Source organism: Nesoenas mayeri, assembly GCF_963082525.1.
Source record: "Nesoenas mayeri genome assembly, chromosome: 7".
In the NCBI taxonomy this organism is placed as follows: domain Eukaryota; kingdom Metazoa; phylum Chordata; class Aves; order Columbiformes; family Columbidae; genus Nesoenas; species Nesoenas mayeri.
This window is the reverse complement of record NC_137551.1, coordinates 34,144,472-34,157,683: the sequence shown is the minus strand read 5'-3', so window position 1 is coordinate 34,157,683 and position 13,212 is coordinate 34,144,472. Positions and strand designations below refer to the sequence as shown.

Genomic DNA, 13,212 nt, shown 5'->3' with positions numbered 1-13,212 from the left:
TCATGGAGTCACAAGAACTCTGTCTGCAATCGCCCTGCTTATCCAGCAAGTAAACCCTATGACGTCCTGCAAAATTGCTCGTCTAGAGCTGTAAGCCAGACTGGAAGCTGAGAACTTGAAATTTGTCCTTCTCGAAGCCGGCTGCCAGCTGGGCAGCGGTGGGTGGGACATCCAGCAGGACACCTCCATCCCATGGCCACGGATGTGCCTCCTGCCATGGCTGGAACGCTACGGCCACCAGCACGATCCAGCCTAGCTCATCCAACTAATCCATGTCCTAGGGCGGCAATCCGTGCCCTGTGTCTCAAACACCCTCTTGCACTAATTGTGCTCCTTCTGGGATAGGAGAGATGATTTTCTCTACATCTGACATGTCGCAGCCCCTAACACATTATAATCTAACTAATTAAAATAGAGGCTTAAATAGAATGATCTCCGTGTCATACCAACTAGAAACAAGATTTCTTAATGAAACTCCTTGAAGGAACTTGTACAATTTTCTTATGTCACCCAGTGCATGCTGAGGTGGGGTTTGGGGAGCTTTATGTTAGTTCTGTATAATTGAGACAGGATGTATTTAGGGAAGCAACTGCTTCCTTCCATTATTACTGAACCATACTGTATTTGTACAGGGCTCTGTGAAATCCCAGCCAAAGCGCTGGGCATCTAAGCTGTACAGCACCACAGCGAGTAGGAAGGATGCAGGCAATTCTTTTCCACCCAGAAAACATGTCCTAAGACTCTACAGAGTGCTTACCTGTACACAGTATTTTCTCTGTGTAGGTCTTCTAAGCCACAAAGAATCTCTGCTGCGTAAAACAAAGCTCTTTCCTCCTCAAAGCCCGGGTTTCCCATGTTGTAGATATGAAACTTCAGGTCACCTCCATTCATTATGGTCAGAACTAAGCACAGTGCATCCTTTGTTTCATAGGCATAGGCTAAATTGACCTAGAAAAACATTTGTAGCATAGTTGTGACAGAAGAAAGCACTAACTTTTCTGTATAGATTTTCTCTAGAAAAGGAAAAAAAATACATTGACTGAATTTGTTATGAGCCTTCCTACAATAGGAAACATTCATTTTAAAAGTACAGAAAAATCAAATGTTAGGATTTTATAGATGAATTTGTTGAGTCCAGCCTATTCATCATCAGAAACCCTCAAGGTTAATGCTCAGATAGCATCACAGGCTGGACAAACGTACTAATTCCAGGCATACTTTTCCATGTAAGAGAAATCTTAATAATCACGGGACTCTACACATCCCGCTGCACTGTTTTGCTGGATAGCTGTCAAAAAACTATCATCTCAGTAGGTCCCCATGAAGGCCCAGAGAGACCATCACCACATGGTCAGCATCACCCCGTGAGGCTCTGCTGGGTGCCCCAGGAACCGTCAGACAAGCCAAAAGCTCCCCATCACTTTTAAATATGTGCCATCAGCTCTGCTTCTGCCAGAGGTAAATAAACATCTTGCATCTGTTATATTCACTGTGTTTCCTAAATTAAGTATTAAGAACATGACAGATGCTGAGATAACACCTTTTTTTTCTTTTTTTAATGGATCTAAGGCAAGTTTTGTAAGAGACACAAGAGCTGACACGACTCAGGAAAATGCTACATCAGGCAGACCAGCTCCATGTCACTGGCTAGATGCTTCTACTAGCCAGTCTCTTCTGATCTATTTGGCTTGATTCTCCTTCAGTCTCCTCCAAGCTCCTCTCTCCCAGATACTGGGAATTCAGGTAATCACATTGGATAAAAATAGCTCAGCCTGATGCAGCCCTGCTGCAAGTCAAAGCTGTAAAAAGCATCATGTGCCCGTGGTAGGAACAGACACCTTGGTTGGTGCATTTCTCACAGACCAGAGATTAAAATGAGACTCAGCAAAGGTGCCTGGAGCAGGAATAGGTGCAAAGCAAAGGGAGGCAGCTCCTGGCACCTGTCCCATAGCAGGAGTTGGGAGAGACATCAGATTCAACAAGAGACAGTGCTCAGCAGGTGAGCCGGGAGCTGCGCGTTCGGGAGTCCAATACTCACTACGAACTGACTATTGACTTTTTCTAAAATCTGCTTTTCATTTAGCGCCATGGATTCGCCTTTCCTCTTTTTTATTCTCTTCTTCTCTAGTCTCTTGCAGGCGTACATCTTCCCCGTCGCACGGACTTGGCAAGCGCAGACCTGCGAATGAAAGAGAACAATTGCTGCGTTAAGTCGAAGCAAACGCTGTGCCTGGGCTGCGCTTTACTCCTCGTGATCTGATCTGATTTAGTCCTTTTAAGGTTAGAGACAGCGGCACAGGCAGGGAGAGCTGGGGAACCGACTACCGTTTCCAAATCTGCTGTGTAATATTGGTTTAATTATTTCACTTTCCTCCGCCCGCTTCCTATACCACCTCCTTTTGTCTGTGCAGATTGTAATCTGCTGCGCTACAGCCTGTCTGCACCTCCTCTGACCTCCGGCCATCAGTAAAATACAAGTAAGGGTGTGACCCTAATTCCACTGTGAACGCAACAGTCAAATACAAAATAATTCTCAAAAGTGTTCTTTCGAGATTACAGTGTCTGTCATGAGAGTTTAAGGAGAACTCTCAGCAATTAGTGAAAATCAGCCTCTGTCACATCAGGCTCCTGTAACCTGCAGTGCCTAAGAAGTCAGAAACGCTCATAACAGACACTTTCACAATTACTCACCTCCCCAAAGCCGCCTTTCCCTAGTACCCTGTACTGCCGAAACGTGTTTTTTGTTACTGGTTGCCTGGAAGAAGAGGAAATAAAGGAAAAAAAAAATAAGAGGTACGCTACATTTAATGCACTCTCTATGATTTATTTATTTCAGAGCATACTTTTGAGAAGCAAAATAGATAAATATTATATAACCACATTATTTCAAGGTAATATTATTACATTATATAATATATAATTATGTAATTACATTACTTCAATACTATGTATGGCTTGAACTTTTCAATTCCAACATATTAAGCTGTAATAAAATACAACACATTAGTGAGTCATCAGTATAATTTCTGCTAGCATCTTAGGGCCGAGGAGGGTTCTGAATCTCCATTATATAGCCTTGGCTTTTGTAAGCAAAGAGGAGGCCTGAGAGCTTCCCACAAGATATTTATTGTCATGATATACAGGAATTTTTTAAGGGCAGCGCTGAGCTAACACTTTGTTGCTTTGCTTGGTCTTCAAGATGAGAAAAAGAGATTCAAAATCCAGTTCACCAGAAACTATTTCTGGTGTTTTGACCTTAAAGAAAAGAGGAATCTGACGTGGAAGGAGGAAAGAAGCAATCCTGGGTACCGGAGAGGTTTGGTGCTGCTGGCAGGAGGGGAGAGCAGGATGAGCCCCAAGCCCATCAGGCCCTGCCGAGGGTGCTGAGGGTACCTGTGAGAGCATCACGGGCAAGGAGGGAGGAAAAGCATCTCTTTCCTTTTAAGGGTTCAATAAGTCTTGCTTTCTGAGGGCAGAGTGCTCCCTAATGATCACTAGACATGATCACTACATGATCTCGCAAGGATTCCCACAAAATTCTGCTCTACCAATACGGCTCCAGCCCTACACATAACTTAGACCTTTTTTACCACAAAAGTTTTGTAACGTGACAGAAGAATAACTCTGGATTCAGAGAGATCCAATTTTGTATCCACTGCTCCATCCCCAAAGTTTTACGATTACATTAGCAGCTGATATGAATATTCCTACCAGCTTTTGTTTTCCCCTGGCGGGCAGCCAGCTGGCAGAGGGAGCACAAGAATGTGGCTGTTCCCACAACAGTGATGATGAGGTTGATGACAATAAGGAATAAATGTTAAACTGAATCGTTTCATTTATGTTCATTATTGGTTTTAAAAGTGGGGAGAGAAAAAATACGCAGAAGGCCAAAACTAGGAGAGGAAAAGATGCTATTTTCAGGCTTCTGTGAGGACACTGCAAAGGCTATTGGGGTTAAAAGCAACAATTAGCAGTGATAACGACTCGCTCAGCAATTTCCCTGGAATAAATGGACTGTATGTCTCCCCCGCTGGACCCAGCAGGCTGTCAGAAGGAGCTATTGATCACTCTGTGCTACTAACGTCTCTTTGCTAATCCTAAAAGCAGTTCTCCTGGCTTCTTAAGCCAGGCAAGTCCAATAGCTTGTCGCATTTGATGAGGGAATGGAAGAAAAAAAATCCTCAAAGCATTTCAGAAAATTCCTTATCCCAAATGTGAAAACAGATAGGAAATAGCCTGGCCGAAGATGAATCATCTAATGTTTTGGGTTTTTTTTTTAATTGAAATGGAAGAGTAAATGCTGGATTCCGTCAAGATGGCATGTGGAGCATGTCTTGGCATGGAATGGCTCTGCCCACCGCCTCCCCTCCCTCTCTGCAGCTTTCCAGGGAGAGGAGCTGGCACGGCTCCTTTGATCTCAAGGCATCCCGCGGGTGCATGCCGCTCACGGGGCTGGCCCTAACTCATCTGCCCTAATTAATTCCATTTGTGGAACCCGGGGCTTCTCTCCACCCAAGGTCACTGTTACCCGGCAGTGCATGTCTGCTACAACCTGCACCGACAAGGAGAAGGCAAAGGCCCCTTTCCTTGCAGATTAATACCCACTAAGGCTGCCTGGTTATTAAATGTGCTCAGAAATGCATAGCAAATAAATACGGCGTGAGGACCTATATGACACATTTTTGTCTGTTTACAGTGATTCAATAATTGTAATAACCAGTCCAGATGAAAAAGTTACCATATTCAGAGCTCAACTAAAGAGAAAGACAACTGAAAGTGCTGAGTGTATTTTAATCATGCCTAATGAACCTCATACCATTAAACAGCCCAACACTTGAGCTTTAGAAGCCAGAACTGTCTCCCTGGTATTTTGGGGTGGATTTCTGTTTTATTCTTTACTTCTCTAGCGAGCAGCATCTGTTTCAGTCTTGCTTGGGCTCAGTATTTGCAAATGCACAAGCCAGAGACTGCACCGATGTCTTACACTTAGCACTCGAGATGCGCAAAGGTAGGTTATAAAAAATTGCAATGTGTCCTTCAAGCTTATTGTGACAGGGCACACAATGAAATTGGCCACAGACATTTCTCAGACTGAAGGAGATTTGGATTCCTATTTTTTTTTTTATAGACAGTAGGTCTTTCTTTATTCATTTGCCGTGCATGGGCATACTGTACAAAACAGGTGTGCGAGCTGCTCGCTGCAGCACGTCACCTTCGGGAGTGCCGTGTCCCTAAGAGAGAAGGGAGAGGCTGGAGGGTGTTTATGGGTGTAAGCACATTCATGGAGGATGGAGAACTATACATATCCTAGACCCAGTCACGCTCGTTGGATGGTCACAGCTGGAGACTCCATTCATGGTTAAATTGAGTCTAATGCCAACATAACCATGACTTTTCTATACACCATCCTCCTGTGGCTAAAGCCATTACCTCTTCTTGAACCTTCTAACAATAAACACAAACAAAGGCTAAAGTTAGGAAAGCTTTCCTGGAGCTCTCTGGGAGAGCTTCCCTTGAGCACGGCTCAGGGAAATGGGGAATGAGTCTTAATGGACCTCCTTGAAGGAGAACAGTGAAAAGAGGGAGAGAATCGCTGCACAGAGAGGGCCATAAATGGCAAACAGTAGGATGAGGTACAGTAACGCTGTAGAAAGGCCAAACTGTCTTTCTCTTGAAGGCACACGGAGCAAATGTACTATCTCAGCTGTCAGATTTTGACCATCTTCTAAAGGCTTTGCATGGAAAGTGAAAATAAACCTTTTGTACTCATTTGTAATAAAAAAAACCCAAAGTGACACTTACCTTTCCAACCACTTCCACTGGAGAAACCTGTCGAAGTACATGCTGTTTAGGTATTCTTGGAACGGTTCCCCGCTGAGGTGGTCAAGGACAGATCTATCTCAGATGAAAAGGATATATAAGTATTTTATAATCCTGAACTTGGAGCAAAAGAGAAACAAAACCGGAGGAGAAAATCCAGACTTCTTCTATGGTAGGATCACTTTGCCTCTGCTTTGTTTTGTACTTTATTTTACTCACAGTTTCAGTCTAGGAACAAAGTAATATGCTTGATGGATTTCATAACAGGAGGCCTTATACAAGCTGAATAGTAATATGTACTTGTTATGCTTGCTGCAAATTAACAGGGCGTCTCCAACTGGCTTCAATGGACTATTACAAAGGCTGTTAGTCACTGGACAACAAATATCTTTGTTTCTGTTAGTAAATTAAGACTGGCTTAACACAACACCCTCAGGAACTGAGAGCCTAAACTTTGAGGGATGTTTATATCTGGATTGAAAATTTCTGGCCAAAGCCTATTTCTGCGAAAGAGGGACCAGCAAAGGTGTTATTTTGAGAGAAAAAAATCAATTTCAATTCCTGCTATACTGAAGAAGGAATAACAGTGATCAAAGTCAAAGAGGAAAGTAAGTCTGAACAGGGATACGGATTTTTTTCTGGATCAAGAAAAGAGTTCTAGGGCTCACACAGTTGATGCAAAGTCTTTTGCATAATCAAAGGAATAAAGAAATAAAAAGGCCAGTCTGCAAATGAGAGAAATAAGCATGTTGCTCGTGACAGGCAACAAGCAGCCAGAGACCAACACGTATCCCATAAGGAAGACCAACACGTATCCCATAAGGAAGACCAAGGGTTCTAGGTCTTATCCTGGGGCAGTTCTAGCTAGTCCTGAGCAAACAATTCACCACAATAAGGTGTTTCTCCAGTTTAGCTCCTTCCTGTCCATGAGCTACTACTCAATAAGTTTTTGGCATTTCTCAGCTGTTTGATTTTTATTTTTTTTTATAATTCTTGCACCATCACTTTGGAACAGGCAGATAATTGCACATATTCAGTATTCAGAAGTCAAATTGTTGTTGTCTTCGTTAACTTTGATTGGACACAGATCATACGGTTTCCCCTAAGTGGATTCAAGCTCACAAAATAAAATAAAAAGTAAGTCTTAATGAGCTTTAACACATGTCCAAATTCAAAGCCAAAATTATAGGGGAAATTGGAGGGAGGCAGAAGAAGACAGACAAAATATTAAAAGTCAAAGCAAAAGTCAGAGTTACACATGCATTTCTCCCGCAGACTGATCTTATCTATGAGGACCTGTCTGAAACTCATCCCCGTTCCTGCTCCTACAGGATGGCAAGCTTCATATTTGTATGTATGCCTCCCTTTCTTGGTCTGACTGTGAACTCTTCCAAAATTAACATTATTCAGTACCTTTAGTAAATACCAACAGCGGGTTCTTAAAACTTCCTTTTGACCCCATTTCAGTCCATGTGAAATGATCAGCATATTTATTAACAAGGTCTCAAACCTGGCTCATTTATCTGCTTCAGCTGAGATGAAGGAATGGCTGTCGGTGAATACGAGCCTGAATTAAGTGGTGTCCAACGCTCGCCTATTCCATTCAATTAATTAAAAGCTGCATGTCTTTTAAAGAAAAATAGCTGCCTTTCACCACTTGTTTGCTTTTTAGTTCCTCTCTTTGGCAACAACAAAGTGCATTTTAGAGAGAACTGTCAGCTTTCAAACCGATTTGAGAACTGGAAACGGGCATCAGGGGGGTTTGTGTTGAGCACAGCTCTGCCTTTGTCCCTGGGACTGGCACACAACTGGTGTGAGTTATACGAGCATCTCTACACGACACCCGGCCAATGCAAGGAAACTGGTTATGTTATAAGAGAAGGCCAGAAATAACCCACATCTCCAACCAAAGCAAAGAATAACTGAAAACAGAAAAGGTCAATGAAATGAGTCAAAACAATGAATGACAGCAGAGTGAATTTTACAAATCCCCATTACATCATCCAGGGAAAACAAACAGTGTTCAGCCAGAAACCACATGGGGCAGCTTGTGATGATCCCTCCTTTTCATATTTTTATTGGTTTATGATCTACTGGCATGAACGTACTCGGGTCAGTGTTTGCGAATGCAGATTGCATACCTGGAGCTTTAGCGCATAACAGTACAAATCGCCTCGCTGCTGCAAAAACTGATAAGCCTTTTCCCAGACAAAGGATGAAATAATGCACGTTTGTTTGATCGCCACAGCCAGACAGAAAGCGTTTAAAAAAGCCCCATTCTCCTGGTGAAGATTTTCTGGAAAAGCCATGCAGAGCAAGTTTGCACATTCCTCTGTCTAAATGGACTGTATAGCCACTTAATTTTTATTCACTTTGAAACAGAGATGTTTTCTTTGGATACATTATCATTGTAGCTCTTTTCACACAGCATGAAATCCATGGCTGGTTTACTTGGCTAGAACACTCTGTCAAATACCTGAAACACTAAGTGCCTGTGTGTAGTGTATATAATGGCATGGAAATATTTATTATATTTTGTTCAGATGAAGTGACTTCACTGCTTGTCAGCAAGGCCCCCAGGACTACGAACAGAAACCGAAGACACATGCTTTATGTTCAAATGGAAATGTCTCTCTTTACCTGACACATTCCTTACAAGCTGCTGACTGCAACCCTGCGATCTTTGGGTATTGAGTTATACTTACTTTGTACAGAGAGAAAACAGCTCTTTGCAGGGGCTGTTTTCGAGTTTCTCCTCTGTCTGTTGGATAAGATCTTGACTGACTTCAGGAACGAAGGCTGGAGACTGGGGAGAGAAGAGAGGGGCACGTTATCTCTGTGACGAGGCGCAGATTCTCCTCTCTCAACGTGTCAAAGACACATTCATTATTTATGCCCTGAGCTGCTTCCATTCAATTCCAGAGGTTGTGTAAAAGCAAAGGAGCTTTACGTCAAACAGCAGTAAAATAGGATACTGTGGTAACTCGCTCCACATTCCACTCTCTCCTCACATCGCTTTTTTGCCTTCTCCCGTACCTTCACCTCCTTGCCCAGCCTCATGAATATGCAGGACCCGCTCCGTGCCAATTCTTTGAACCGCTCCCTTGCATCCCATGAAAAATGTGCCGGCCTGAACTGTGTACAGGCCATTCTCTTAAACAAAAGAGAATTTGCCCAGTGTTTTCACTTCATTGATGATTCATTGTGCTGGCTGAAAAATCCTTTTATTTTTATTTTTTTTTTTTACCAGCAAAAGAAAACAAAAGCAGAGCATCAGTATTTCTTGATGTATATACAAATAATATAATAAGATGTGTCTGGACACTTTAGTTCATCATTAGAAGGACAAAAATAATCCCGCAGTTTTGAAATAATCATTTTGAAAAGGAACTCTGCCAACCAAGCACATAGACTCTTTTCACCCTTTGGAGAGAATGTACATTCAGCCCCTTCAAAGCGCCCTTACCAAAGAGAGGTCTTTTGCAATATGCCCTGATGGTTAACCAGTTTAGGACCTTTGGGACTAATTATCTATAAAGACAGTTTTTAGGCAGTCCACATTCTTACTCATAGGCAGTATAATGCAATTACATTAAAAAGTGTGTGTGTGTGTATGTGCACCTATTTCTAGAGTTTTCTCCCATGGACATGAAAGCCTCTTTATATAACCAATCGGATTTGGGTATTTTCAATAAATCCGGCCACAGATGACAAAATCCTCTTTCCTTGCAGAATCCTTAACACTCAGTGAGGTTCCCCATCCATGGCCACGACCACCAGATGTGCTGAGTGGGTGGGTCACAGAGCAGCATCACTCATTCCTGGCCAGATGTTCTCATTAACTCCCCCTTCACTGGGGATGTCTTGGCAAGCACGGACACGCATTGCGGGCAGAGCCCAAAACCCCTGGGAATGAGGACAGAGGAGGGGGCAGAGGTGGAGACAAAGAAAATCTCCAGCATGGTGAAAGCTGAAATTAAGTCTTTTATCTTTTCCTTCCCACTGTTGAAATGTGAACGTGATCCTGGTTGTGACATGAAAAAGTAAGTTCGTTCTACTTGAATGTTTTTAAAAAGGAACAGGGTTTACGGAACTGTCTGTGCACACCGCGTAACGCAGTCTCACAATTCAGCCTTGACAGACGATGTGCTGGATATCTTTGACCTCACTGAAATATTTCCTCAGTTCCTCCATATATTCCTCCATATCCTCAGCAAAAGATATCTAGGGAACACCCACGTTTAATTACAGACAGAATATATTGCTAATAATTAAGAAGTATCGGTTTCTTGGGAGCTAGATGAGCCTCCATATTACCATCTAAAAAAAAGTGAGGCAAAGCCAGATTTTCTCAACTTGATTGGCCACTGATTTTGAAAGGAACCAAGAACTGTAGAACAAGTCTTAGTAAATAGGACAACTAACAGAATTTCCTAACTTTAGATGTCAAGTCCCAGTTTTAGTTCAAGACAGTAAGCAGAGGCAAGAGAGAAGCAGTGAAAGAAGTAGGGAAAAACCCAAAAAGTCCCGTTTTCCAGTCTTACACCTGCTGCATTGATTCTACAGAGGGGAAAAAAAGTGGGGAGGAGGAAAAAAAAGGCAAAACCAAACCCAATTTAACAACAAAACTTTAAAAGGAATATTCGGGTGAGAACCAAAGCCTAATGATCAGCAGTATTTTGGTTGAAACATATGAGTAATTGCCTGCATGTTTATATGTTGCATACTCGGTGGGGTGTGCTACATGAGCCCATTGGCAACCTAAGCTTGTATGTGGCTGCGAGAGCCCAGTGCTTGTCTCAACATCTCTGATTTACAGGGTTCAGAAACACCACTGAACTCCACGGTCTCTGTACTGCTGTGAATCAGGAGAGTCTATTCTGATGTTAATAGAGCTGCACCTATGTAAAATTCATATCAGGGCTTTTAACTGAAGTTACTACTAAATAAGTCTAGGATTTGCTCAACATTTATAGGCCAAAATTGGGATCCAAAAGCTAAGTTCTAAACCCCATAATTAGGCATTTAGACCAAGTGACCTGATTCTTGCTCACACCAAGCAACACCAATGAGAGGTAAGATGCCTTGAGATTAGTGTTGAATTCAGATCATGCACATGATGCATTATTATAGTAATAATTCCATTAAGTTTTGTCTGGGATCAAAGTACATCTGAAAAATAAATTGTAAGCATCAGCTAAAACTTTTTAATAAAGAAGAAACAAAATTCTTATAGGGAAAGAGGAGAAGAGTGAGCAAAAGAAATTGTAAGACAATGTGGGAAGTATTTAGAAATGGCACGAACTGTGATTCCTCTCTCTAAGTTTGTGGGAGATACAGTCACCACTTGAGTTTTCCAAACCACTCATTGCTGACCTTTGAATCTTTCTTCTTCTGGACAAATTGCGAGCAAGCTAACAATATCAAGGTAGGTAAAGACATAAATACACTGACATCTGTACATGGACTAAAACCTTAGAGTGTATTGCAAATATTTTACTAGACTTCACCTTCTGTAACAAAAATGCCACTTGTTTTCACAGGCTGATCAAAGGTTTTGTAGGACCAGTGAAACATGTTGTGTCATTATGCAGCCCTTGACAGAGTTCAGGGCAGAGCAGCTGCACCACGTGTACGGGAGGAACATACCCAACGCTTTCCAGCCCTGCAGACCGGTCTAGGGAGCCATTGTGTGATCTTTCCCGAGGTTTTCCTCAAGACTTCATAGCTCCCACCGCTCCTATTAAATGCTCATGACTGCCATTTCCCCTGCCTGAGTACTGTGCATACCTACAGTCTCCCAAGGTTCAAACAAAGCCAGAAACAATTACAAGCCAAAACCCAACCCACCAACCTACTTTTGGTTCCCTGGTGAACAATTAGGTAGCGCAGGTTACGAGTGCAAGAAAGCATTTGGATCCCAAGAGCGAAATCTTCCAAAGGTGACGCTTTGGCCACTTATGGAACAAAAAGTTGCTTTTTCCCAGAAGAGGTGCAAGAGATTTCTGCAGCCCTGATGAAATGGTCATTAACACTGTTCTTCCACTGCATTATGGGTAGTGGCTGTAAAAGCAAATTCGGGTTTTACAGGGGAACAGAGACACCTTTTTGGACATATTACATCTCCTGTGGCAGCTGGAAGAGTTACACATCGTGATCAGGATCATGGCATCTGCGTGTGTGACAAAGACTACTCTTCTAACTCTTTGGAAACACCTGCAAAAACCTGTTACATTTTCCTCTATTCAAAGCAAAACTCTGGGTAGTTTTAACAAGTACAGTCTTGTATTTTCCCTCATGGCTTTTCTGTTTCTGGAAGGCAAAGAAAGTGATCCTTGATCTCACAATAATGTAAATCAGAAATTATGCCAGACAAGTCAACAGAGTAACACTAAGGTAAAGCTGATGGAACTGAAACCAGATTCATGGCCCCCATGGCAATGCAAAAGGTGCTTAAACTGATCCATCAACAAAATCACGTTATCCTTTTTGACCTTATTAAAAGTCCAAAAGTTCAAACTACTTTCACCAAGTTTTAACCCCAATCTCCTGTCTTCTGTATCTTCTCATGTATGGCCACAAACTGAAAACCTTCTCATAAATATTTTGCTGGCAAAGCAGCATCTCAGTTTTATGATGCACACTTGTTTAATTTTTAAGAAAAGAACGCAACGAGGAATGGCATTAGTGATTATCTGAGAAACAAGAAATGGATATTCAGTTATTTCTGAGTGTCGTTAACACGTTAGAGAAAAATGTCTCCACTTGCAAATTCTGTTTGCTTGTTTATAAATTAAAAGACAAAAGAGATCCTCCCAGCTGCTCTTCCATTTCAATAAATGGCAGGAAAACAGCTGAGATGTCAGAGGCTTGTTCAAGGTTAGTTGTGTTCGTGTTCACAAAAACTGGATGATCACTGTTCCTTCCCAGTGAAGCCTCTGGGCCTGCAAGATACTTTTCATATTTTGCTGAGAAGTTGAATGTAGCTTCTCCCCCTTCCTCTCCCAAAGTACCGAAAACAGGTGAAATTGGATTCAGATCACTTGAATGCTTCCAGGCTGTGTAACTCCCCATTATCTGCTGTTTTGAATGTCGTGTTGCATCACTATACTTTAAGATGTAAACTCTCCTTTTTTGACAGCTCTGTAAGTTTTGCTACAGGCTACTTCACTCAGCCCTTCAAGATACAGTATTTGTCAACCTTCACTGAACAGGACAGCAAACAAATAAACCTTCTCCTAAAATTATCTTTATTCATTTGCCATGGCACGTCCAACATGTCTCTGATGGTGTTTCCCCTGTGACCGTGTGGAGGACACCCGACCTTTTGTCCATCTATCAGCTAATCAAATACTTTGTAAAACAAGCTGAAATGCCCGCAGTACCAAGGGA

At 42.2% G+C, this 13,212-nt stretch overlaps 1 protein-coding gene across 1 annotated transcript in view; it reads right to left on the bottom strand.

Annotated features, from left to right (window-relative positions):
• The window catches only part of GRK5 (G protein-coupled receptor kinase 5), a gene marked incomplete at its 5' end in the record, with an annotated part of 162,648 nt that overhangs the window by 16,947 nt on the left and 132,489 nt on the right, over positions 1 to 13,212 (bottom strand). The window contains 5 exons of the mRNA XM_080347887.1: positions 758 to 948; positions 2,039 to 2,179; positions 2,692 to 2,755; positions 5,803 to 5,895; positions 8,526 to 8,626. Coding sequence (XP_080204013.1) covers positions 758 to 948; positions 2,039 to 2,179; positions 2,692 to 2,755; positions 5,803 to 5,895; positions 8,526 to 8,626 — 590 coding nt within the window. The remainder of the gene's footprint in view (positions 1 to 757; positions 949 to 2,038; positions 2,180 to 2,691; positions 2,756 to 5,802; positions 5,896 to 8,525; positions 8,627 to 13,212) is intronic.